This window comes from Thunnus maccoyii, chromosome 6 (genome assembly GCF_910596095.1).
Source record: "Thunnus maccoyii chromosome 6, fThuMac1.1, whole genome shotgun sequence".
NCBI lineage: Eukaryota > Metazoa > Chordata > Actinopteri > Scombriformes > Scombridae > Thunnus > Thunnus maccoyii.
Window position 1 is genome coordinate 34,766,922 of NC_056538.1, and position 21,468 is coordinate 34,788,389.

The window sequence follows — 21,468 nt, forward strand, 5'->3', positions numbered from 1 at the left end:
CCACAAAAACCTTGTGAAACGTCGTCAGCTGAAGTCCATGTTGTGGCTCGAGTGGTGAACTGTTCCAGATCAACCAAAGTTGGCAGTGTTGTTGTTTATGTAGACCCTCTAATAAGACACATCGAAACTAATCTCAACACAACGTTACTCCTGCTCTGTCCTTAATGGTAACACGTTGAACAAAGTGACATTATAGGCATGCTATCAGCCATCATTACGATGCCGCGGCCGCTGGCTCAACGCTCCGGCCGGCCAGCAAAGGAGAGTTGCTCCGTCTGAAAACACAACTGACGTCTAGGCTGCTGTATTCTAGCTTTGTACACCCCGGCAGGACGCAGAGAGGACAAACATGAACGAGAACACGAACACTGCACCGCCGAGTGTTTTAAAGGGTGTCCAGACTGTGGTTTGACCTAAAGGTGACCTCCGTTAGCTCCACACTACAAACAGCAGCAAAACAACAACAGCAGCAGTGGCGGCGGTGCTCGTCGCCTCTATCTGTCATCGAGTTTGGGCGAGTCTACCGGCTCCTCGTCCTCATCGTCCTTCGCCCCGATCAGCCGCTGGCGGGCAAAGTCTTCAAAGATGATGTCATCATCACTGAGGGAAAGGAAGGAGGTAAATGATAGGGTTATGAATGTTAATTAATATAAAACTGTCAAAGCAAATGTAAAAAAGTCCAGATTTGAGTTAAAGACGGACTTGGAGGGAGAGAAAACAGTGAAATCAATGTGTTGAGCCACAAGAGGAATCATGTCTGCAGATTTGATTTGTCCAGGTCTGCCTCCCCAGAGTCACATGAGAAGATGGATATCAGTTTCATGTCTGTGTGCAGAACAGAAATTAGCTCAGCACAAAGACTGGAAGTGTTAGCATAGCTCTGTTTTTCACTGAATCAACATCTAAATTTGAAAATGGACTAGCCATCTTTCACTGCAAAAACATCTTCTTAAACCATAAATCTGCTGATTTTCTATATTTTTCTTTTTCGTGTTTGGATCCAAACTAACAATGAACTGATCTACTAACCAGTATTGTGTGTGTATCAAAGCCTGATATATCTGCATTGGGTCACATGTTCCTTCATCATGAAGAACAAACACACTAGTTTAGTCAAATCTGGATCAACAATCAGAACCTGAAGGTTCAATCTGTGTCAATTTGTATGTGAGTTGATTAACAGCAGATCCCTGCCACATTAGTACAATATTAGGAGATTCCTGCAGTGTTACTTAATCTGCTGTAAAAATGTATTTTAAGATCCGAATCATTTAATAAATCACAACAATGAACACAATGGTGGAAAAACAGGATTGCTGCTTTAACTGGTGATTCAGTTTGTTGCTGAGTCCTAAAATCTTCTTTATATGAGTAAAATAAATACTTTTTTCATCTTCTGCACACAAGATTTTTTTAAATGTCTTGTTTTGGGTTTTTGGTGGGTCTGTAACGTAATCATCCAATGGGGCGAGATTATTTCACCTGTTTCCAGTCAACTTGTGTCAGTTTAGTAGAATCTGGTGTCATTTTTCTGGATTTTAGTGCTTCAATCTGTGTTTCTGTTTCAGTTTCAAGATACTGAATCCCAGTTCTAGAAACAAGTGAAACTGAACTGAAAACAGAATATTTCACCTGTTTCTACTGTTTCTACTGAATAAAAGACTGAATGAATTGTCTTCTGAAGTGTGTAATGAATCAAACATACTAACCCAAGATTATGAAAATAATTTTAATGACTTAAATATTTGGGTTTTTTTCACCGTTGCTGGTGAATAAATTCTGCTCTGTTGCAGCTTCGTGGTTATGTGAGCGTGACTGTTCTGTAAATGCAGAGTTGCCGTGTGGAGGCTCTGCTGACAGCAGGATGACTTTCCAGTTTACAGGCCATTTCCTGCAGCTCCCACAGCATCGAGCATTAAGACGCATTAAGACCGAGACGCAGGAGACAAGTCCATCACGCTTAATGCTTCAGCAGGCGGAGAGGAAACCCTTTCTGCTGTCAGGGTTATTGACATGGCTGTTATCCAGAGCAGAGCAGGTCGGATCAGAGACAGGAAGACAAAGAGACAGACAGGAGAGACGGCTGCTTACTGTGTGTCAAACTCGATCAGGTTTGTGTCGATCGGAGCTTCATCTGGAGCTGAAAGAGAGAGACTGTGGTCACTGACACTTTACAGACATCATGAAAGATGTTTTCAGTGTTTAGTGACTCTGTGCAAGAGAGAACATTACAGAAACCCTAACCCTTAACCCTAACCTTAACCCTACCCCTAACCCCTAACCCTACCCCTAACCTTAACCTTAACCCTAACCCTAACCTTAACCTTAACCTTAACCCTAACCCTACCCCTAACCCTACCCCTAACCTTAACCTTAACCCTAACCCTAACCTTAACCCTAACCTTAACCTTAACCCTAACCCTAACCCTAACCTTAACCCTAACCTTAACCCTAACCCTACCCCTAACCTTAACCTTAACCCTAACCCTAACCTTAACCCTAACCCTAACCCTAACCTTAACCCTAACCCTAACCCTAACCTTAACCTTAACCCTACCCCTAACCTTAACCTTAACCCTAACCTTAACCCTAACCTTAACCCTAACCCTAACCTTAACCCTAACCTTAACCCTAACCCTAACCCTACCCCTAACCCTTCCCCTAACCTTAACCTTAACCCTAACCCTAACCTTAACCTTAACCTTAACCCTAACCCTAACCTTAACCTTAACCCTAACCCTAACCCTAACCCTAACCTTAACCCTAACCCTAACCTTAACCCTAACCTTAACCCTAACCCTAACCCTACCCCTAACCCTACCCTTAACCCTAACCTTAATCCTAACCCTAACCCTAACCTTAACCCTAACCTTAACCCTAACCCTAACCTTAACCTTAACCCTAACCTTAACCCTAACCTTAACCTTAACCCTAACCCTAACCTTAACCCTAACCTTAACCTTAACCCTAACCCTAACCCTACCCCTAACCCTACCCTTAACCCTAACCTTAATCCTAACCCTAACCTTAACCCTAACCCTAACCCTACCCCTACCCCTAACCCTACCCTTAACCCTAACCTTAATCCTAACCCTAACCCTAACCTTAACCCTAACCCTAACCCTACCCCTACCCCTAACCCTACCCTTAACCCTAACCCTAACCCTAACCTTGACCCTAACCTTAACCCTAACCCTAACCCTAACCTTAACCCTAACCCCTAATCCTAACCCTAACCCTAACCTTAACCCTAACCCTAACCTTTACCCTAACCCTAACCCCTAATCCTAACCCTCAAATTTAACCTCTGCCATTTCTGCTTGTATTTAAATTCCTTCATTCATAGTCTTACTAGTGCAGTGACTCTCAATACCTGGCAAGAACAGTGCTCGTCCCCTAAACGCCTCACATGCAGAATATCTCCAGACTATAGTTCTGAGCTGAGCTGAAGTTGATCACATGAACTGTAGTAACTGTTCAAAATGTGCCAGAGACATCCTGTACTTTGTCTTGAACATACATGCAAAGTTTGCACATAAAAATGGGAATAGAGCTGAACTTTTTCAATTCATTCTCTACAGTAGTTCTTATCACTGCGCGTGTAATCTCACAGAGTGGCGCTGAAGAGGAAGGAAATCAACGTTGTTTATGAGGTATTTTTATATATTTCTTGCTCATCCAAACAACTTCACACTAGATACTGAAGTTCCTTTGGGAAGAGTGAAGTCAGTCTGATGAACAGTGTTGAGATACATGAAGGACACATACATACACACAGAGATTCCCTCCTTTATAGTTAGATATCAGAGTCTGTATATGTTGCTGTATATGAACTACCATAATTTTACATCTAAGTGGTATTACAAGAGCTGTAGGAGACTTTTAACGGAAAAAAGTAAAAATCTTTAAATGTTGTAATTTAAATGTTGACATAAAATGTCATTAATGATAGATACTTAACTTCTAACAATCACTATACAGCAGCACACCTGCATGCTGTTTTTCATTACATATCACTATTATTATAATTATAATTATAATTATAATAATAATAATTATTATTATTATTATTATTATTATTAAGAGTAGCAGTAACAGAATTAACACTATTTAAGTCTGTATACTTATATTAACATCTAATAATAATCACTACTGATATTAATGTTATTGTATAGTACACAGTTTATTATCATTCTCTATAAGTGAGTGTTGTATTATTAGTGTATTGTGTTACACTGCACATACAGTATATGAGACACAATATATGTTAATGTTTGCAAAATTAATCTATAATGTATACATATCATCTCTGTGATTTCTTATTTTATTTTTATTAATTTCATTAAAATACATCCTTATTTGTGTGTTTTATCTTTTCTGCTGCTGTGACGCCGATTTGAACTTTGAGTTTTTATTAATTTTGACAGTTTGTTTTTTCTATTAATTTGCCTTCTTATTGTCTGTAATAATAATAATAATAATAATAATAATCAACTTTATTTGCATAGCACCTTTCATGCAGCTCAAAGTGCTTTATAACAAAGAAATTACATCAATAAACCAAGTGCATCATAATAATATCATAAAAACATCTTAAAAAAACATTAATGGTAAAAGATAAAAGATAAAACCCACTGAATAATGATAACAACAACAACAACAACAATAATAATAATAATAATAATAATAATAATAATAATAATAATAATAATAATAATAAAGTTGCAGCTAGTTAAAGGCTGAGGTGAAGAGATAACTTCCTGATATCTGTCAGCATTGTAACCTCCAGTATGTTCATGTATCTCCTGTATCTTCATGTGTCACTTATTTTCTTATTTATTTTATATTTCTTCACTTATTTTCAGCTTTTTAAGCCTTTTCTTGCTGCACTGATAGTGTGTGATTTTAAATGGTTCATGTCTGTGGTATGAAGTGAACACAGCTAACATCTCTGGTAGTAAGATGTGTTTCCTGTTGAACATGAATCTTCTTCTAAATCTCAGCTGCAGTTTGAGTTTACTGAGTTTTGAACAGGATCTGACCTCTGGGGAGATGAGGACGCTGTAAAACACGTCTTACCGTCTCTGTAGATGGATTCTTCTAACGGCTTCGGGTGCATTAATGTGAAGGGCAGTTCAACAGAGACATCACTGGAAAACAAATCAGTAGATGTCATAAAAACAGAAACAATCCACAGCAGGTTTATTGAAGACATTTATTTGTGTGGCTATTGTGTGAGTGCTTATCTGCTGAGATGTTCAGGTGACCTTTGTAAATCTCAGTGTGTGGTTTGTATCAGTGTTTTCATCGATGATCTCAGTGATGTGACAGAACGTGAAAGGTTACCTTGCTGCCAGATCTCCCAGGAGCCTGAAATCAATAAACATTTAACACCTTCAGCTTCACAGCAGCAGCACAGTGTTTGTACTCATTTCTATTGATGTGGTCATTAACTGGCATGGTGTTACAGAGCCGCTAAAGGCCAACTCCTCTGTGATCTGAGCAGCTTTCTGCTCATGTTAACTGTTCGTCCCAATAATGTGGTCTGAATCACACCCATTAATTTCCACACAGAAGCCATCAATGCAGAGGAGACAGTACATTCAGAAATTACAGTTTTATATTTTAACTCTGGAAACATCAGCTTTCTGCTCACTTGATGAATCTGTAAAATCATCTGCAGTCATGGAGAACAGACGGGATAAAACTGAGCTTTAAAGTCAAACTGAAATCTGCTGAAATATAAAATAGAAAGATACTGTAGCAGTTTTTCATCCCATAATAAAACTGTTTTTGGACATAATTATGGAAACAGTGTCTAAGCTGGGATTCAAGTCAAAAAGTATGTATGAAGAGTAACTTACAAAGTCACAGACAATTTAAACGCACAACATGTAATTTCAGCCGCTAGGCGTCTCAATCAAAACAATAACAAGGGATAGAGTGTGATGACAGTGTGAAGTAGCAAGGGATCATGGGAGTTGTTGTCTTTGTTGTTAAATAACCAGCTTCAGCGGGTTAGGATTACTCCAGTGTTCATCATTCAGGATGTTTTTACCCGCAGAGGTCTCCTCCTCTCCAGAACAAACGGACCCGGAGATTACAGGTAAAAACACTGAATAAAGCTGTTTCACCTAAAAAATCAGTGTTTCTCCGGCGATGTTCGGCGACCACCGGACGTCCGGTACGGGCTGTTAGCCGAGCTGCTGCTAACACTTGTTCGGTTTATTTCTCTGATAACTTTAGATCCAGACGTTCGGTCGGTTTCTCCCGGGAGCCGAATTATCCGCAGAGGTCTCCTCCTCTCCAAAAACAAACATACACGCAGATTAAAATCGTTAAAATATTAATTAAAGCTGTTTCACCTAAAAAAATCAGTGTTTCTCCGACGATGTTTGGTGACCACCGGACTTCCAGGAGGGGCTGTTAGCCGAGCTGCTGCTAACGTTTGTCCAGTTTATTTCTCTGATAACTTAAGATCCAGACGTCCAATGACTAAAATCCTTCTTCCGGCTAAAAGATATAGTTAAAAACCACCTAAATTTATCATGAAAATGTGGCTTAAAACTGAATAAAAGTCCATTTATAACAGTTTGTGTGGAACAACCACAACGCCGATGTATTATCTTGTATGTGTGTAAGTTACTCTTTGGTAGACGCCATTGTAGCGGACAAACACAGCGCCGCCGTATGCATCTGGTGCGTGTTTACTCTTTGGTAGAGGAGGTATGACGTCATCGACAGGCGACCAAATGAAACGGTCCGTTACTTTGATTAAATTACAGATTTCTCTGGGTTTGAAAATTGTTGGAAACATTTGGGATAATGTAAGTACACAACTCAACAACATATATAACATAGGTCTAGTTGTTTTTAGACATTTTAATGTGGAATAATTACAGATTATATCTTTAAGTGATATAAGGAACTTTTTAGTGTCACATAACAGACGACACTGACTGGCTGCTTTATCAGGAACACCTGTTCAATCTAATATAATCCAACACAACAGCTCTGCCATAAACTCTACATTTACGAAGCCTCTACATTTTCAGTAGTGGGTGGTGTACTGGAGTGCCTTATATTGAACAGTGTTCCTAATATTTTGTCCACTCCATTAACATACATGAGGGGGGCAAAATATTAGGAACACCGTTCAGTATAATGCACTGCAGCAGAGCAGCACCCACTACGACCTCAATAATAAACAGGAAGTAGAATTATCACCTTTCTGACAACGTCAACACAAACTGAAAATGTAGAAACTTCGTAAATGTAGAATTTATGGCAGAACTGTTGTGTTGGATTATATTAGATTGCACAGGTGATAAAGTAGCCAGTGAGTTTATGTTCAGTTACAACCAAAAACTTACACCAAATGTTAAATTTACTCTTTTTGGTAAATAATTGTGACCAAATAAGTCCAAACACCAGGAACAGAGTACACTGATTCTACATGTTGAGTTAAACACAAAGCAGAGCGTACTGACCCGCCTCGCGACACCACCAGCTTCACTTTGACTTTGTACGACACGATGATGCCGAGGATCTCCTTATTGGCTCCTTCTCTTAACCTGCTCAGGTGAGAAAACATTCAGTCAGACCGATGGACAGTCCTACAGACACAGAAAGGCCTCATGAGTGTTTCTGGACTCACAGTGTGCTGGAGGCCAGGTTGGTGTCTTCGTGCTTCAGCTTTCCGTCCAGAGCGAGACCTCGTTTCTCTCGGTTGTTGGCCAGAAACGGAGTGAGAGTGAAAACTTTGCAGAAAGTTGAACTGGGAGCGACGACGTCACTGAGGAGAGAAAAATATCAATGTGGTGACGATTTCAGCTGGAATTTATACCCAGACGATAACTTCTGATTTACTTCATTGAGATTTCATCATCATCATTCGAGGCCTTTTAACTTTCAGGTTCGTCATTTGATTCGGTTTTATGCAACTGTTTTGTTCTTCATTTGCAGTCATAACGTGTGTTGTTGAATATTAAGTAAGTGCTCTGATATTTCACTGATTACACTGACAAAATTTGCTTTTTTCTTGCCATCAACTGACACAAAACAAGAGGATTTCCCAAAAAAGTGTGAATATTCCTCTAAAAAACACACACAACCTTCGGCTTCCTGATTATCTTTTTAAATTTAAACTTGTGTCACTGCAACTGTTTTTTCTCTTTGCTCTGGAAACTTGTGCTCTCTGTGGCAGAAATGTCCTGATCCCGTTTCTACCACAGACGATGAACCTTTCAGACGTTAACGCAGCCGTGATCTTTGCTCCAGCGACACACTTCAGTTGAGCCTCCATCTGCTTCACACAGCGCTCGTCAGAATCATCTTACAGTGTCTGAACACGACAAAACACAATATCCACAAAACTTTCACCAGACTTTCTCAGACGTTAATAACCATTCAGGACACCAACGTTAACCACTGTCACTCTGCCAACATACTAATATGAACTGTCAAGCAGCTGCAGGTTAACGGATGTTTGTGATGGAACTGTGAGTGAAGGTCAGACAAAGAGTTGTTGGACAGAGACTGAGGAGGCAGTGAGATACCGCTGGAGGAGGAAGAATGTTGAAGGGGAAGCAGTCTAGAAAAAGGTACAAACACAGCAGACTGAGTACTCAAAGCTCGTAAAATGTCTAAATCATCAGTATGTTGACAGAACAATCTAATAGCAGCTGTTTTGGGGCTTTCAACTGTATCATAAAACCTGCATCACCAGATGGATTCGGTCATTTCATGGTAGATGTTCAGATTCGTATTTCTTTGAGGACTTTAAAGACTTCTTGTTCATGTTGAAGAAATCTTAAAGTCAGGAACTCTCCATCTGCTGAGGAAGATCATGTGATGCGACTGAAAGGTTGAACTTCAGTCTCATCATCAGTTTGTCATTTGTTGTTCTCATCACACTAACTCAAAGCAGAGAAAACTGTCTGAGATTAAACTCACTCGGACTCCTCAGTGGCCACTGGACATTTGTACTGAGCCGTGTTGAACAGGCAGATATCTGCGTACTGTCGCACTGCGGAGACACAACACAGCGATCAATAACACAACACAGCGATCAATAACACAACACAGCGATCAATAACACAACACAGTGATCAATAACACACCTGCTACACTAATAAACACACAGAGAAAACTAGGCGTTTTCATACCTGAGATCTTCATCTTCTTCACCGTCTTGTTGGTGTTGTTGGTGACGTGAACGTTGACGCTGATGGGCTCGCCGTGGTAGTAAATCTGACAGACAGATACAAACATCAATCTTTCTGATCGATATTTAACAGCTGAGTTTACAGCTGAGTCCACCCAAACAATAGTTACAAGACTTTTTAGTTCTGACTGTGAGCTTTAATCAGCGTCAGGCGTCTTGTATTGATCGATTGTCATGTCCCGAATGGACTTTCGGTTTGTTTTCTGGACCCTTTGTGTTCTTTGGGGTTTCTTGTGCTACACTTCTGAGGGTTTTACTACGAAGCCAGTTCAACATATCCAGGCTTTCTTTGTGTGAGCTGGCTCAACAAACCCTAAACTCGTGATCAGAGATAAGCGGTGTCACGACAGTGGTTATGAACTTTCTTTGTTAACTGCCTTCTGCTTCAGGCTCTATGCACGTCCCCATGAAAGGGGCATTTGGCATCATTTGACTCTTTTTCAGCACAAAATGGACCAATCACATGCCGCTGCTTCAGTCAGGAGGGACAGATCATTATAACAGAGAGATATGAATAATATAAATACATTATCACAGCAAGAAGGTGAGAGAGGAATGCTGACAGAAAACTGCTGATGTAAATTCAGTCATTAAAAAACTGTTTCATTAATTTATTAATTATGTAAATAGTTTGTATACTTATTTGACCACTCAATGCACTCTCCGTGCCTCCCACATCCAAAGCTCTTAAACTTTAAACTTGATGCAGCAAATTTAAACATTAAACTCAAGAAGTGCATTCAGGTCTGACTCTGTCCCATAATGAAGGACCAGTGGAAACCACTTTAGATTCTGGCTGAATCAAAATAAAATTAATATTATAGAATATTACCTGAGATGAATACCTATAGATTATACTGTACTACATACTACTGTATACAGTACTGAGCGAACCTGAAGAAGCTATAGACAAAATGTGTTGTTCACTCTTAATAAAGTCACAGTAAAGTCATTACAGTGTGCAGTGGTTAATTTTGATTTTCACCTGATATGTTCCTGCGACCGACCAGCACCTGACTGAAAATACTGGCTGTGCATGGGGAGCATAGATTCATCTTTTTGATTTGTTCAAAATATTTCTTTATTAGTTTTTTTTGTTTGTTTGTTTTATTTGAAATACAATTTGATATATTGTAACAAAATCCCATCCCACAAGTAACCCGAACCTCTCGCACCATTACAAATTTACAATATGACATCAAATCAATGGTAAGTATGATAAAACTAATCAATATTCTAATTGGTGTTCTAATAGCTGCAGTACCAGCAGTGTTAAATGGACTTTGCAGAAAATCAGGTATTTAGTGAAAGGACGGCGCTTTTTATTGCCACAATGTAGCAGGTTAACAGAGAGTTACCATGGTGATGTAGCAGGTTAACGGAGAGTTACCATGGTGATGTAGCGGGTTAACGGAGAGTTACCATGGTGATGTAGCAGGTTAACAGAGAGTTACCATGGTGATGTAGCAGGTTAACGGAGAGTTACCATGGTGATGTAGCAGGTTAACGGAGAGTTACCATGGTGATGTAGCAAGTTAACGGAGAGTTACCATGGTGATGTAGCAGGTTAGCAGAGAGTTACCATGGTGATGTAGCAGGTTAACGGAGAGTTACCATGGTGATGTAGCCAGGTTAACGGAGAGTTACCATGGTGATGTAGCCAGGTTAACGGAGAGTTACCATGGTGATGTAGCAGGTTAACGGAGAGTTACCATGGTGATGTAGCAGGTTAACGGAGAGTTACCATGGTGATGTAGCAGGTTAAAAGAGAGACACCTTTGTGACATTGAAAACCCTGCAGGCTAAACACACCTCGCTAACCCGTTAATCTCGCTTCGTAGTCACGCCTCTGTTGTCGTATAGTTTTGCTTGTTATGGTCTGGGTGGTGGGTTTAGATGACCGCATTATTAGTAGCTTATAGTGTTGTGTGCTTAAGTTCATGTAATTCTGGGATGGTTTGATTTATGCTGGGTTGTGATTTAGAGTGTTGTGTTTTCTGGGTTTTGGTTTTCTGTTACTGTGTGTTCGTGTTCCTCCTCCTCACACCTGCCCTGCATTCGTCCTCGTTAGCCCTCGTCTCCCAAGCCTATCAGCTCCCAGCCTGCCCAGTGTCTTCTCACCTGTTCCTCATTAGTTTAGTTTGTATTTAAGTCCTGGTTTTTCTGTTCAGTCTTTGTTGGATCATTTGTTTGTCGGTCTCTGCTTTGGGTCCGTTCCTGCTACTTAACGTTGAAGTGTTTTTCTCTGACAGGAAGGACGGTATATTTATGTCCTGTAGTGCAGAAACTCCCAACAACCTAAACGTGCTGCCAGGCCTCAAAAACACAATATGATTTCACAAAATGAGGAATATAATAAGATCACTTCTAGTGGTCATTACCTCATTACTCCCCATCATGTTTCCAACAACAATATACTTGTTTCTAATTAAAGTAGATCATCAGTGAGTGAATAATTCAGCAACAGAGAATACAGAGCGAATAAAAAAACTATACTAAACTAAATATCTTTGGGCTTTGTTGGTTGAACAAAACATCTGCATTTTTCAGTCATTTGAGGTTTTATAGACCAAATAATTCACTGACTAATCCAGAAAATAATTGGCAGATTAATACTTTTTTTTTTAAATTACTCAGATTTAATTTGCATGTTTAAGTCTTTAAAAACAGATTAATTCTGATTCAAACCTTAACTTTAAAACCTAAAATCTCAAGTTCAGTCCTGCAACAGCAACACCTCTCAAACCAAACATCTGGTAAAAGTCATCCATGATTTTAACTCTTCACACCACAAAACACCTTGTTGCCTCAAGAAATCTGCCTTTTTCCCTTCTTTCTTCCTGTTAAGTGCTGTAGAAATAAAGTTTTGCTTGCTTGCTTTTAGTCTGTTTGCTTCCTCTGGTCGCAGTGTTTGTTCACAGGGTTTCTGCACTAAGCTGTTAGACTGTAAATGTACGCAGCACTCAGGCGTTACCTCCTTGTCCAGAGAGGCCTCCAGGTGCAGAGGTTTGTCCGACATCAGGAACTGTCGGGTGGTTTCTGCTGTCGGCTGAGGACCGGGCTTCTCTGGAGCGTACTGCACCTTCCTGATCACCAGACGCACCGAATTCCTGAAACAAAGACACACACTGATGCTGCTGCCAATAACTATTACTGTCTTTCTAAAATAGCATATTTATTTTTTAGTGAAGATACTGATTTTAAGACCATGGAAATGTTTTTATTTAGCTTGGACTGAACTAGTTTCTTCCCTGTCAGGAGTGAAATGATCCCCTGCAGCCGTCCTCTCTGTGCAGGAAGCTGCTAATGTACAATTTCATTCATAATTCATCTCTTTATTCTGTCAGACTGCAGCTTTTACCTTTTGTGGATCTTTTCTTCAACATTTTCAGCACAAAAAGCTTTCACTTCAAAGTCGACACCGCAGGCCTGAAGACACACGACAGCAAGAAAGTAACTTCAGCATTTTCTTATGTTGATTTCTTTAAATACTTCATCAGCTAAGATGGAAACGCTGCTGAAGGCACTTAAACCCAACCGGCCTCAGAGTAGCTGCAAAGAAAAGCAGCTGTGAAACTTAATGAGAACCGCAGTCGGAAAATGAATAAAATGAAAAGCTGAGTGGTTACCTTCCCGGTATCCTCGGGGCCCGGCTGCAGGGTGACGGAGCACGGCAGGTTCAGAGGAATCTGAAACACATGATCAATCAATACCCTGTTCTTCTTCAAATGTACCAGTCTAGAGTTACTGTTAGCATGTTGTTAGCTGTTTCAGTCTAGCTTACTCTTTGCTCCATTTGGTACGAAATCATCCAGATCATCAGAGAAAAACAAATTCACATCTGTAAACTTCCTCCTGATAACGAACATCATTTAATCCTTCACCTGGTTTGCATTTTCTGTAACCTGGAAGAATTTTCCGACCACAGTGGGACTTATCCAGTTAATAATAATAAAATTATCTGCAGACATGAAATATCTGGTCAGATCCTAAAACGTTTCGACTCATTCTTTGATCTGAGAGTTCCTGATTTTAAATCATCAGTTTCAGACTCTGTGTGTGTGTGTGTGTGTGTGTGTATGTATATATATATATATATATATATATATATATATATATATATATATATATATATATATTATTGTAAGGCTGCTTGTGTTTAGGGTTTTGTTGTGTGTATTTCTCAGAGCAAAGTATCGGGTATCGCATCAATGCTGGTATCAATAAAACACGACTCCCGCTCTGCAGGATGATCTGGATGAAGCTCTGTTGCTTCAGTACCTCGAAGGTGAACGGGTAGGCATGTTCTCCCAGTTTTTTAATCAGACGTTCCTGGAGACGAGTCAGACTCTTCTTCTCTTCAGGCAGTGGAGGAAACGCCTGGACGTTCGCCACAAACAGGTCTTTCCGAAACGTCAAACCCAGAACGTCCAGATCCTCACGGCCATAACGGAACGCACAGGTCAGAGTCACAAACACTGAGGGGGAAAAAAACCCACCGTCAATCCTGTTAGAGACTAATTAACATAAAAACACTTTGATGGAGCCAGTTTCCCTCTGCTTCCAGTCTTTATGCTAAGCTAGGCTAACCACGCCCTGGACCTAGCTCAGTACTGGACACACAGAGATGAAACTGATATCCATCTACTCATCTGACTCTGGAGAAGAAAGAGAACAAGAGGATTTACCTAAATGTTTTAGTGCTTCTTTGAATCTTTATAATGTTTAACAGAAAGAACAAAGGCCCCAGGATACTTCCCTGAGGGACTCCACAAGTGAATAATGAAAACAATAATAATAAAACTTGATTAACACATTTAATACAAAAATATGCAAGACAGATGTGAGAAATGGGAACATTAAAATCTATAAAAGAGATTTAAAAACAAATAAAATAGTGAATAATAGGACCATTGATACTGTAGGTGGAGTTAAAATATAGTAAACGTTTCCAGGTGAAAACTATTTTAAAATGTGAGTTTTAAGTTTTGTTTTTAAAGTTGTAAGTGAGGCGCACATTCTCAACTCTAATGAAGACAAGAAGGATCTTTAACAGACTAACCTGGGGGGCTTAGAGCTGATCAACAGGACACAAAAGTAGAAAAACACACTTCTGCCAACAAAATTCAGTTTATTTTAATTTTCCAGCGGTTGCTTTTTGATCTGAATTTTTTTTTTTTTTTTTTACATTTTCAGGCCCATAAAGAGTTACTGTCACATCCTGCCTGGACTTTGTGTGTTTTTTGGTCTTTTTGTGGTTTTTATGTTCTTTGGGGTTTCCTGGTTTCTGTTTAGTCCTTCTGGTCATGTGGGTTTTCTTGATGTATTTGGGTGGTGGGTTTGAACCGCCTTTTGTTGTTTGGCCTGGCGTGTTGTGTTCTTGGGTTTGGGTTCATGGTGGTTCTTGGACGGGTTGGTGTGGGTTGTATTTAGAGTTTTGTGTTTTTGGGGTTTTGGTTTTGTTGCTGTGTTTCCTCAGCCAATCACTCCCAGCCTGCCCTTGTGTCTCATCACCTGTTCCCCATTCCCTGATTAGTTTAGTCTGTATTTAAGGTCTGGTTTGAGTTGAGTCTTTGTTGGATCATTTGTTTTGTTCAGCTTGTTCTGTTTTGCCCCGTCCTGTCCTAACCACCTCAGGATTAAAGGTTTTCGTCTACCCTGCAATCTCTGCATGCTGGTCTCTGCAATTGCGTCCATTCCTGCTACTCAACCTGACAGTTACACTACCTGCAGTCACATGCAACGAGAGAAGCTGTTAAAATGGTTTATAAAAATACAGTCGTGAGTTTTTGTGCTTTTAAACGATGTTTAGTTTGTCAAGGTTGAGTTATAATTTAATCAGATGCCGTCTCAAATTATATAACAAATCTCCCACCTGCGTCGTCGCTTGTTCAGATGGAGAAAGTTCTCCAGGATCTGTTATTCAGGTCAGTTAGTTTGTTTGTTGTAATTATTATGTCAGAGGTAAATATCAGCGTAACAGTGAAAAGACGACACCACAGGAAATGGGAGCTGAGACGTTTCTGGAACCAGTTCAACTGTCTCAGATTCAGTCCTGTGAAGAGCTCTGAAACCACACTGGAATATGTCAGAACTGCAATTTTGGACAAAAGTGACAAATTATTTGGATTCCTTTTTAAATGACATGTATGACTGTGAAAACGCTCGAGAGGAATCAGTTTTCTCACCTTTCCTCTCCTTCAGGTATTCCGGGTCGATCAGGACGACGCCGTCTGCAGGAGGAAAAGTCAGAAAGTCAACAAGCTGCGAACAGAAAAGATGCTTTTTAGTTTTCATCAGTCTTTCTACCAAAAATGAACCAAACTCCAAACTAACATCTGTGTAAAGCTCGACAGTGACGCCTCAGGACCTGGTCTCACCAGCAGGGGGCAGACTGACCACCAGCTGATTAAGGTTTTAGCTTCGTTTTCAGTACTTTGAGTTATTTAATATTTTCTGACTATTGTTTAAAAACAACCTTAAAAAACATATATTAAACTGATCTCACCGACAGGCTCCACCAGGTCCACGTGGTCCACGAAGTCTCTCTTCCCCAGATAGACGGTGAGCTGAGGGACGAATCAGAATCTGTTCAACATTACTTGTTTTACTAAAAACACTCTTTACAGTTTTTCTGGTTTTCACAGACTCATGAAAGAGCCAGAATGAACCCTTCAGAACATGAAGAAGAAGAAGAGGAGGACTGACCTTTCCATTGGGACTGGCTTTCTTAAACACTCTGAAAAAACACAAACACAGAGCAGCAGTCGGTGAAACAGCGTCTGAGTTGATCTTTTATGTAACTGAGTTTGTTGAACAGGGATCAGACAGATAAACATGTCTGTCTCCTCTCTGGTTTTTAAGGGTTTTAGTTTCAGTTTCAGCCTTTAAAGAGTAAACGCTGATATTTATTTTCTCCTTATTTCCAGATGTGAGTCCTGTTGTTACATCACAGCAGCAGTTTGACAGTTTTACTGTGTTTTATTCTTCCATTATTGAAGTTTATCTTTATTCCGGCACATTTGACATGTTGTCAAAACATGTTTCCAAAAACAGTCTTTGCTTTGCAAAAATGTTGTAATTTTATAAAAATGTCCTCACATCATAGAAATCATTGTCCACGATGGCGCCATCATGGAACAATCAGAAATAACGTCGTATTTCTGTCATTAACAGCCTCTCTCAGCTCGCTCGCCCCCCCTCTCTCTCTCTCTCTCCTCAGGAAACCAAAACAAAGCCGAACTTTAAATGTCATCAAACCGAGAGAGATGTCATCCCTCCTCTCTCATGAGCCCAGAAGTCCTGCTGCTGTTTGTTTACTCAGTTTAAGTTTATTGATATGGATCATGATGATGCGTGTCCAACGGCGCTCTCGTTCTCCAGCGATACAGCCGCCGAGTGTGCAGCTGATCCGATGAACAGTTCAAGAGATATGTCTTCCTTTAGTAGATAGATCTTCCCTTTAAATCATTTTTAATTTGTCAAAAATGATGTTTCACATCAACACTTTCCAAGAATATCCTTACTTTTCACAAAAAAAGTGTCTGCGTTCTTTAAAAAGTGTCTTTGCTTTTTTCACTTTCCAAAACTGTCCCAGTATCCAGAAAGGTCCTCACTTAACAGAAAATGTTTCCATTTCCTTAATAATTTGTTACTTTCTAATAATCGTCCATGCTAATGGTGGATAATCCCCACTTTTACTAAATGTTTTTGCTTTCCAAAAATGTCCAAATGTCCTCACTTTGTTTTCTAATTCCTCTAAAATGTTGTAACTTCCAAAGATTTTGTCACCTTTTTTTAAAAAATCCTCCCTTTTACAAATGTCGTCATTTTCCAAGAATGTTCTTGCTTTTTCAAAATGTAATTTTCCACAAATGTACATTTACTTTTTCACTTTTTTCATTTTCCAAAACTGTCTCAACTTTCTGAAACTGTCCTCACTGAACAGAAAATATCCTAATTTTCTAAAATGTCTTCACTTAAAGACAAAACTCGAAGTCCTCACAAAGCTAAACATAAACAAGCTCAAACATTTGGTTCAGATGTTCTCTGAGGAAGATCTGCTGTCAGTCATTACTATCATCACCATCACCATCAGCAGCAGCTTCCTGTCGTTCTGGCCGTGTTTAGTGCTGCCTGACGTTATTAACATCCTCCTCCTCTCTGTGTTAATGTTGTCATAAATTAGCTGCTGCGGCTCCATTAGCTTTCAGCTTCCTCCTGGATGGACCTTCATCAATCAGCAGCATCAGGACGCCGTTTTACTGGAAACCACCAGGACTCCTGGGAGCCTGCTCAGCATGCGATTACCTACTCACCATCATCTCTGCAATTAGGCCAATTAAATTTGAACACAGAGCAGCTCTGCAATCTGAAATCCCAAATCAAACTGAGCTGCTGCAAATAAACATAAACCATCAACTGTGCAACGACTCTGTGACAATTAAACCAGACTTAATGTGCATTTCGGTCACTTTAAGACATGATGAACTCAAACTCCAAACACCCAGTATCTCAGATTTTCTGCTCTATTGTAAACTGAATATCTTTTGGTTTTGGACATCTGAGGACTCTCTGAAACACCATTTTCTGATATTTTACAGACCAAATACATTTAAAAAAGTAAACAGATTAAAAACTAAAAATAATCCTTGGTTGCAGCTCCCAATAATCTAGTTTTTTCAGACCTTTTGTGAGAAAAGACAAAGATAGTGGAAGCTTCACTAAGAGGACTCTGATGGAGGAGATGCTGCGACTGAGAGGAAGACTGTAAACATGATTAAAGATTCATTCAGATAGAACAGCAGCAGCAGAGAGATGATATACTGATGATCAAACATCTCTACATTTCAATAGTAGTGAAATGTTGACACTGAATCTAATTTAAAACTGCTGGTTAAGGATAAACGTAAATATGAGACGATTGTTATTCATGTGAGCGGTAACGACTCCCGATTACACCAATCAGAGGTCACTAGAATCAATGTTGAGTCAGTCTGAACATATGCGAAGACAATGTTGGACTCTGTAGTTTCCTCTGGACCGCTGCCTGATCTGACCAGTGATGTCATGTATAGCCGCATGTCATCATTCAACCGCTGGCTGTCGAGGTGGCGTCCAGCAAACCATGTGGGCTTCATAGAAATATGGCTGATTTTATTAGTAGACCAAAACCATGACAACCCAGAGCTGAGACCAGGAAGCAGAGCTGCAGTCCTACACGCTTCTCTGCGCTTCCATTAGAGCAGTTACCCACCCAAAACCACATAGAGACTGTGTCTGTCCCCAAAACCACATAGAGACTGTGTCTGTCCCAAAACCACATAGAGACCGCGTCTGTCCCCAAAACCACATAGAGACTGTGTCTGTCCCCCAAAACCACATAGAGGCCGCGTCTGTCCCCGTAACCACATAGAGGCCGCGTCTGTCCCCAAAACCACATAGAGGCCGCGTCTGTCCCCAAAACCACATAGAGACCGCGTCTGTCCCCAAAACCACATAGAGACCGCGTCTGTCCCAAAACCACATAGAGACCGCGTCTGTCCCCAAAACCACATAGAGGCCGCGTCTGTCCCCGAAACCACATAGAGACTGTGTCTGTCCCCAAAACCACATAGAGGCTGTGTCTGTCCCCGAAACCACATAGAGGCCGCGTCTGTCCCCGAAACCACATAGAGACTGTGTCTGTCCCCGAAACCACATAGAGACCGCGTCTGTCCCCAAAACCACATAGAGGCCGTGTCTGTCCCCGAAACCACATAGAGGCCGCGTCTGTCCCCGAAACCACATAGAGGCCGCGTCTGTCCCCGAAACCACATAGAGACTGTGTCTGTCCCCGAAACCACATAGAGACCGCGTCTGTCCCCAAAACCACATAGAGACCGTGTCTGTCCCCAAAACCACATAGAGACTGCATCTGTCCCCCGACCACTTAAATCAATTAAATCTAAAGTAAACAAAAGTAGAGTCATTCATAACAATCTAAAACTTAACACCACCACTGCAATAGTACAACAATATAGGAGAATTCAATCAGGTATCTTAAACATTACATCACTATCACTTAAAGCCGTATTAGTAAACGATTTAATCTCAGATCATCATATTGATTGATTGTCTTACTGAAACCTGGCTGTGTCATGAAGAACATGTCAGTCTAAATGAATCCAGTCCTCCCAGTCATATTAATACTCACATTCCTCCAGACACTGGCCGAGGAGGAGGAGTCACAGCCTCATTATCAACTCTAGACCTGAACTTCGTTATAACTCATTAGAAAGTCTTGTTCTTAGTCTCTCAGCCAACCTGGAAAACTTTACAGCCAGTTCTATGTGTTATAGTGAACCGTCCTCCTGGTCCGTACTCTGAATTCCTATCTGAATTCTCAGAGTTTTTATCAAACTTAGTCCTTAGTACAGATAAAGTAATTATAGTAGGTGATTTTAATATTCATGTGGACGTTGATAGTGACAGTCTCAGCACTGCATTTATCTCATTATTAGACTCAATTGGCTTCTCTCAGTGTGTAAATAATCCCACTCACTGTCTTAACCACACCCTCCACCTTGTTCTGACTTATGGCATCGAAATTGAACATTTAATAGTTTTTCCACAAAATCCTATTTTATCAGATCATTACTCAATAACTTTTGAATTCCTATTACTGGATTACACACCATTAGACAAAAATGTCCTCACTAGATGTCTCTCTGATAGTGTTGTAGATAAATTTAAGGAAGCAGTTCCGTCAGTACTGAATTCACTGCCATGTCTCAATACTACAGAGGACTCTTATGTTAACTTTAGTTCCTCCCAAACTGATAATCTTGTTGATAGTGCTGCAGGCTCACTAAGACAAACACTCAACTCCATCGCCCCCTTTAAAAGGAAGATAATAAAACATAAGAGGTTAGCTCCATGGTTTAACTCCCAAACCCGCAAATTAAAGCAAACATCGTGAAAATATGAAAGGATTTGGCGTTCCACCAAAGTAGAAGAATGTCGCTTAGTCTGGCAAGATAGTCTTAAAACATATAGGAAGGCCCTCTGTAATGCCAGAGCTGCCTATTACTCAGCATTAATAGAAGAGAATAAAAACTGCCCTAGGTTCCTTTTCAGCACTTTGGCCAGGCTGACAAAGAGTCATAACTCTACTGATCCATGTATTCCTATAGCTCTCAGTAGTAATGACTTTATGAGCTTCTTTAATGATAAAATTCTAACTATTAGAGACAAAATTAACCACCTCCTGCCCTCAACAGGCACCGTTCTCTCCCCAAACACAGGAACCTTAGAAACAGCTGTAAATCCTGACATATATTTGGACTGTTTTTCTCCAGTAGACTTGTCTGAACTAACTTCAATGATTTGTTCAGCTAAACCATCAACCTGTCTCTTAGACCCCATCCCAACTAGGCTGCTTAAGGAAGTCTTACCCTTAGTGAGCACTTCTTTACTAGATATGATCAATCTGTCTTTAGTAACAGGCTATGTACCACAGTCCTTTAAAGTAGCTGTAATTAAACCTCTTCTTAAGAAGCCTACTCTTGATTCAGGTGTTTTAGCCAATTATAGACCTATATCTAACCTTCCATTTCTATCCAAGATCCTTGAGAAAGCAGTCTCTAATCAGTTATGTGACTTTCTACATAACAATAGTTTATTTGAGGATTTTCAGTCAGGATTTAGAGGCATCATAGCACAGAGACAGCACTGGTGAAAGTCACTAATGACCTCCTAACTGCATCGGACAAAGGATTTGTCTCTATACTTGTCCTGTTAGATCTTAGTGCTGCATTCGACACAATTGACCATCAAATCCTTTTGCAGAGACTGGAACATTTAATTGGCATTAAAGGAACTGCATTAAGCTGGTTTAAGTCCTATTTATCAGACCGATTTCAGTTTGTACATGTTAATGATGAATCCTCCGTGAAGGCAAAAGTTAGACACGGAGTTCCACAAGGTTCTGTACTTGGACCAATTCTATTCACCTTATATATGCTTCCTTTAGGTAATATTATTAGGAAACACTCCATAAATTTCCATTGTTACGCAGATGATACTCAATTATATTTATCAATGAAGCCTGATGAAACCAATCAGTTAAACAAACTCCAAGCATGCCTTAACGACATAAAGACCTGGATGACCTGCAGTTTTCTACTATTAAACTCAGATAAAACTGAAGTTATTGTGTTTGGCCCTAAACACCTTAGAAACACATTATCTAATGATAAAGC

The 21,468-nt window shown here is 40.1% G+C and overlaps 1 protein-coding gene and 1 long non-coding RNA gene across 4 annotated transcripts in view; one reads left to right on the forward strand and one right to left on the reverse strand.

Moving 5' to 3' along the window:
• The window catches only part of arrb1 (arrestin, beta 1), a 28,764-nt gene that overhangs the window by 1,148 nt on the left and 6,148 nt on the right, over positions 1–21,468 (reverse strand). The window contains exons 1-16 of one of the 3 annotated variants that reach the window (XM_042414872.1): positions 16,328–16,409; positions 15,935–15,965; positions 15,735–15,795; positions 15,415–15,459; positions 13,508–13,704; positions 12,856–12,915; positions 12,588–12,655; positions 12,201–12,336; positions 9,168–9,252; positions 8,956–9,028; positions 7,658–7,795; positions 7,491–7,574; positions 5,347–5,370; positions 5,080–5,150; positions 2,092–2,140; positions 1–600 (exon numbers count right to left, since the gene is read on the reverse strand). The exon at positions 1–600 is cut by the window's left edge and continues 1,148 nt beyond it. In XM_042414872.1, the coding sequence (XP_042270806.1) occupies positions 495–600; positions 2,092–2,140; positions 5,080–5,150; positions 5,347–5,370; positions 7,491–7,574; positions 7,658–7,795; positions 8,956–9,028; positions 9,168–9,252; positions 12,201–12,336; positions 12,588–12,655; positions 12,856–12,915; positions 13,508–13,704; positions 15,415–15,459; positions 15,735–15,795; positions 15,935–15,965; positions 16,328–16,362 (1,263 nt within the window). In that variant the 5' untranslated portion in view covers positions 16,363–16,409 and the 3' untranslated portion in view covers positions 1–494. Of the gene's footprint in view, positions 601–2,091; positions 2,141–5,079; positions 5,151–5,346; positions 5,371–7,490; positions 7,575–7,657; positions 7,796–8,955; positions 9,029–9,167; positions 9,253–12,200; positions 12,337–12,587; positions 12,656–12,855; positions 12,916–13,507; positions 13,705–15,414; positions 15,460–15,734; positions 15,796–15,934; positions 15,966–16,327; positions 16,410–21,468 lie in introns of those variants that run through there. The other 2 variants (XM_042414873.1, XM_042414874.1) reach the window with 2 other exon arrangements.
• LOC121899211 lies at positions 15,534–16,362 on the forward strand. The gene is made up of 3 exons (XR_006096645.1): positions 15,534–15,640; positions 15,741–15,790; positions 15,874–16,362. It is a non-coding gene; the product is annotated as an uncharacterized LOC121899211 (long non-coding RNA).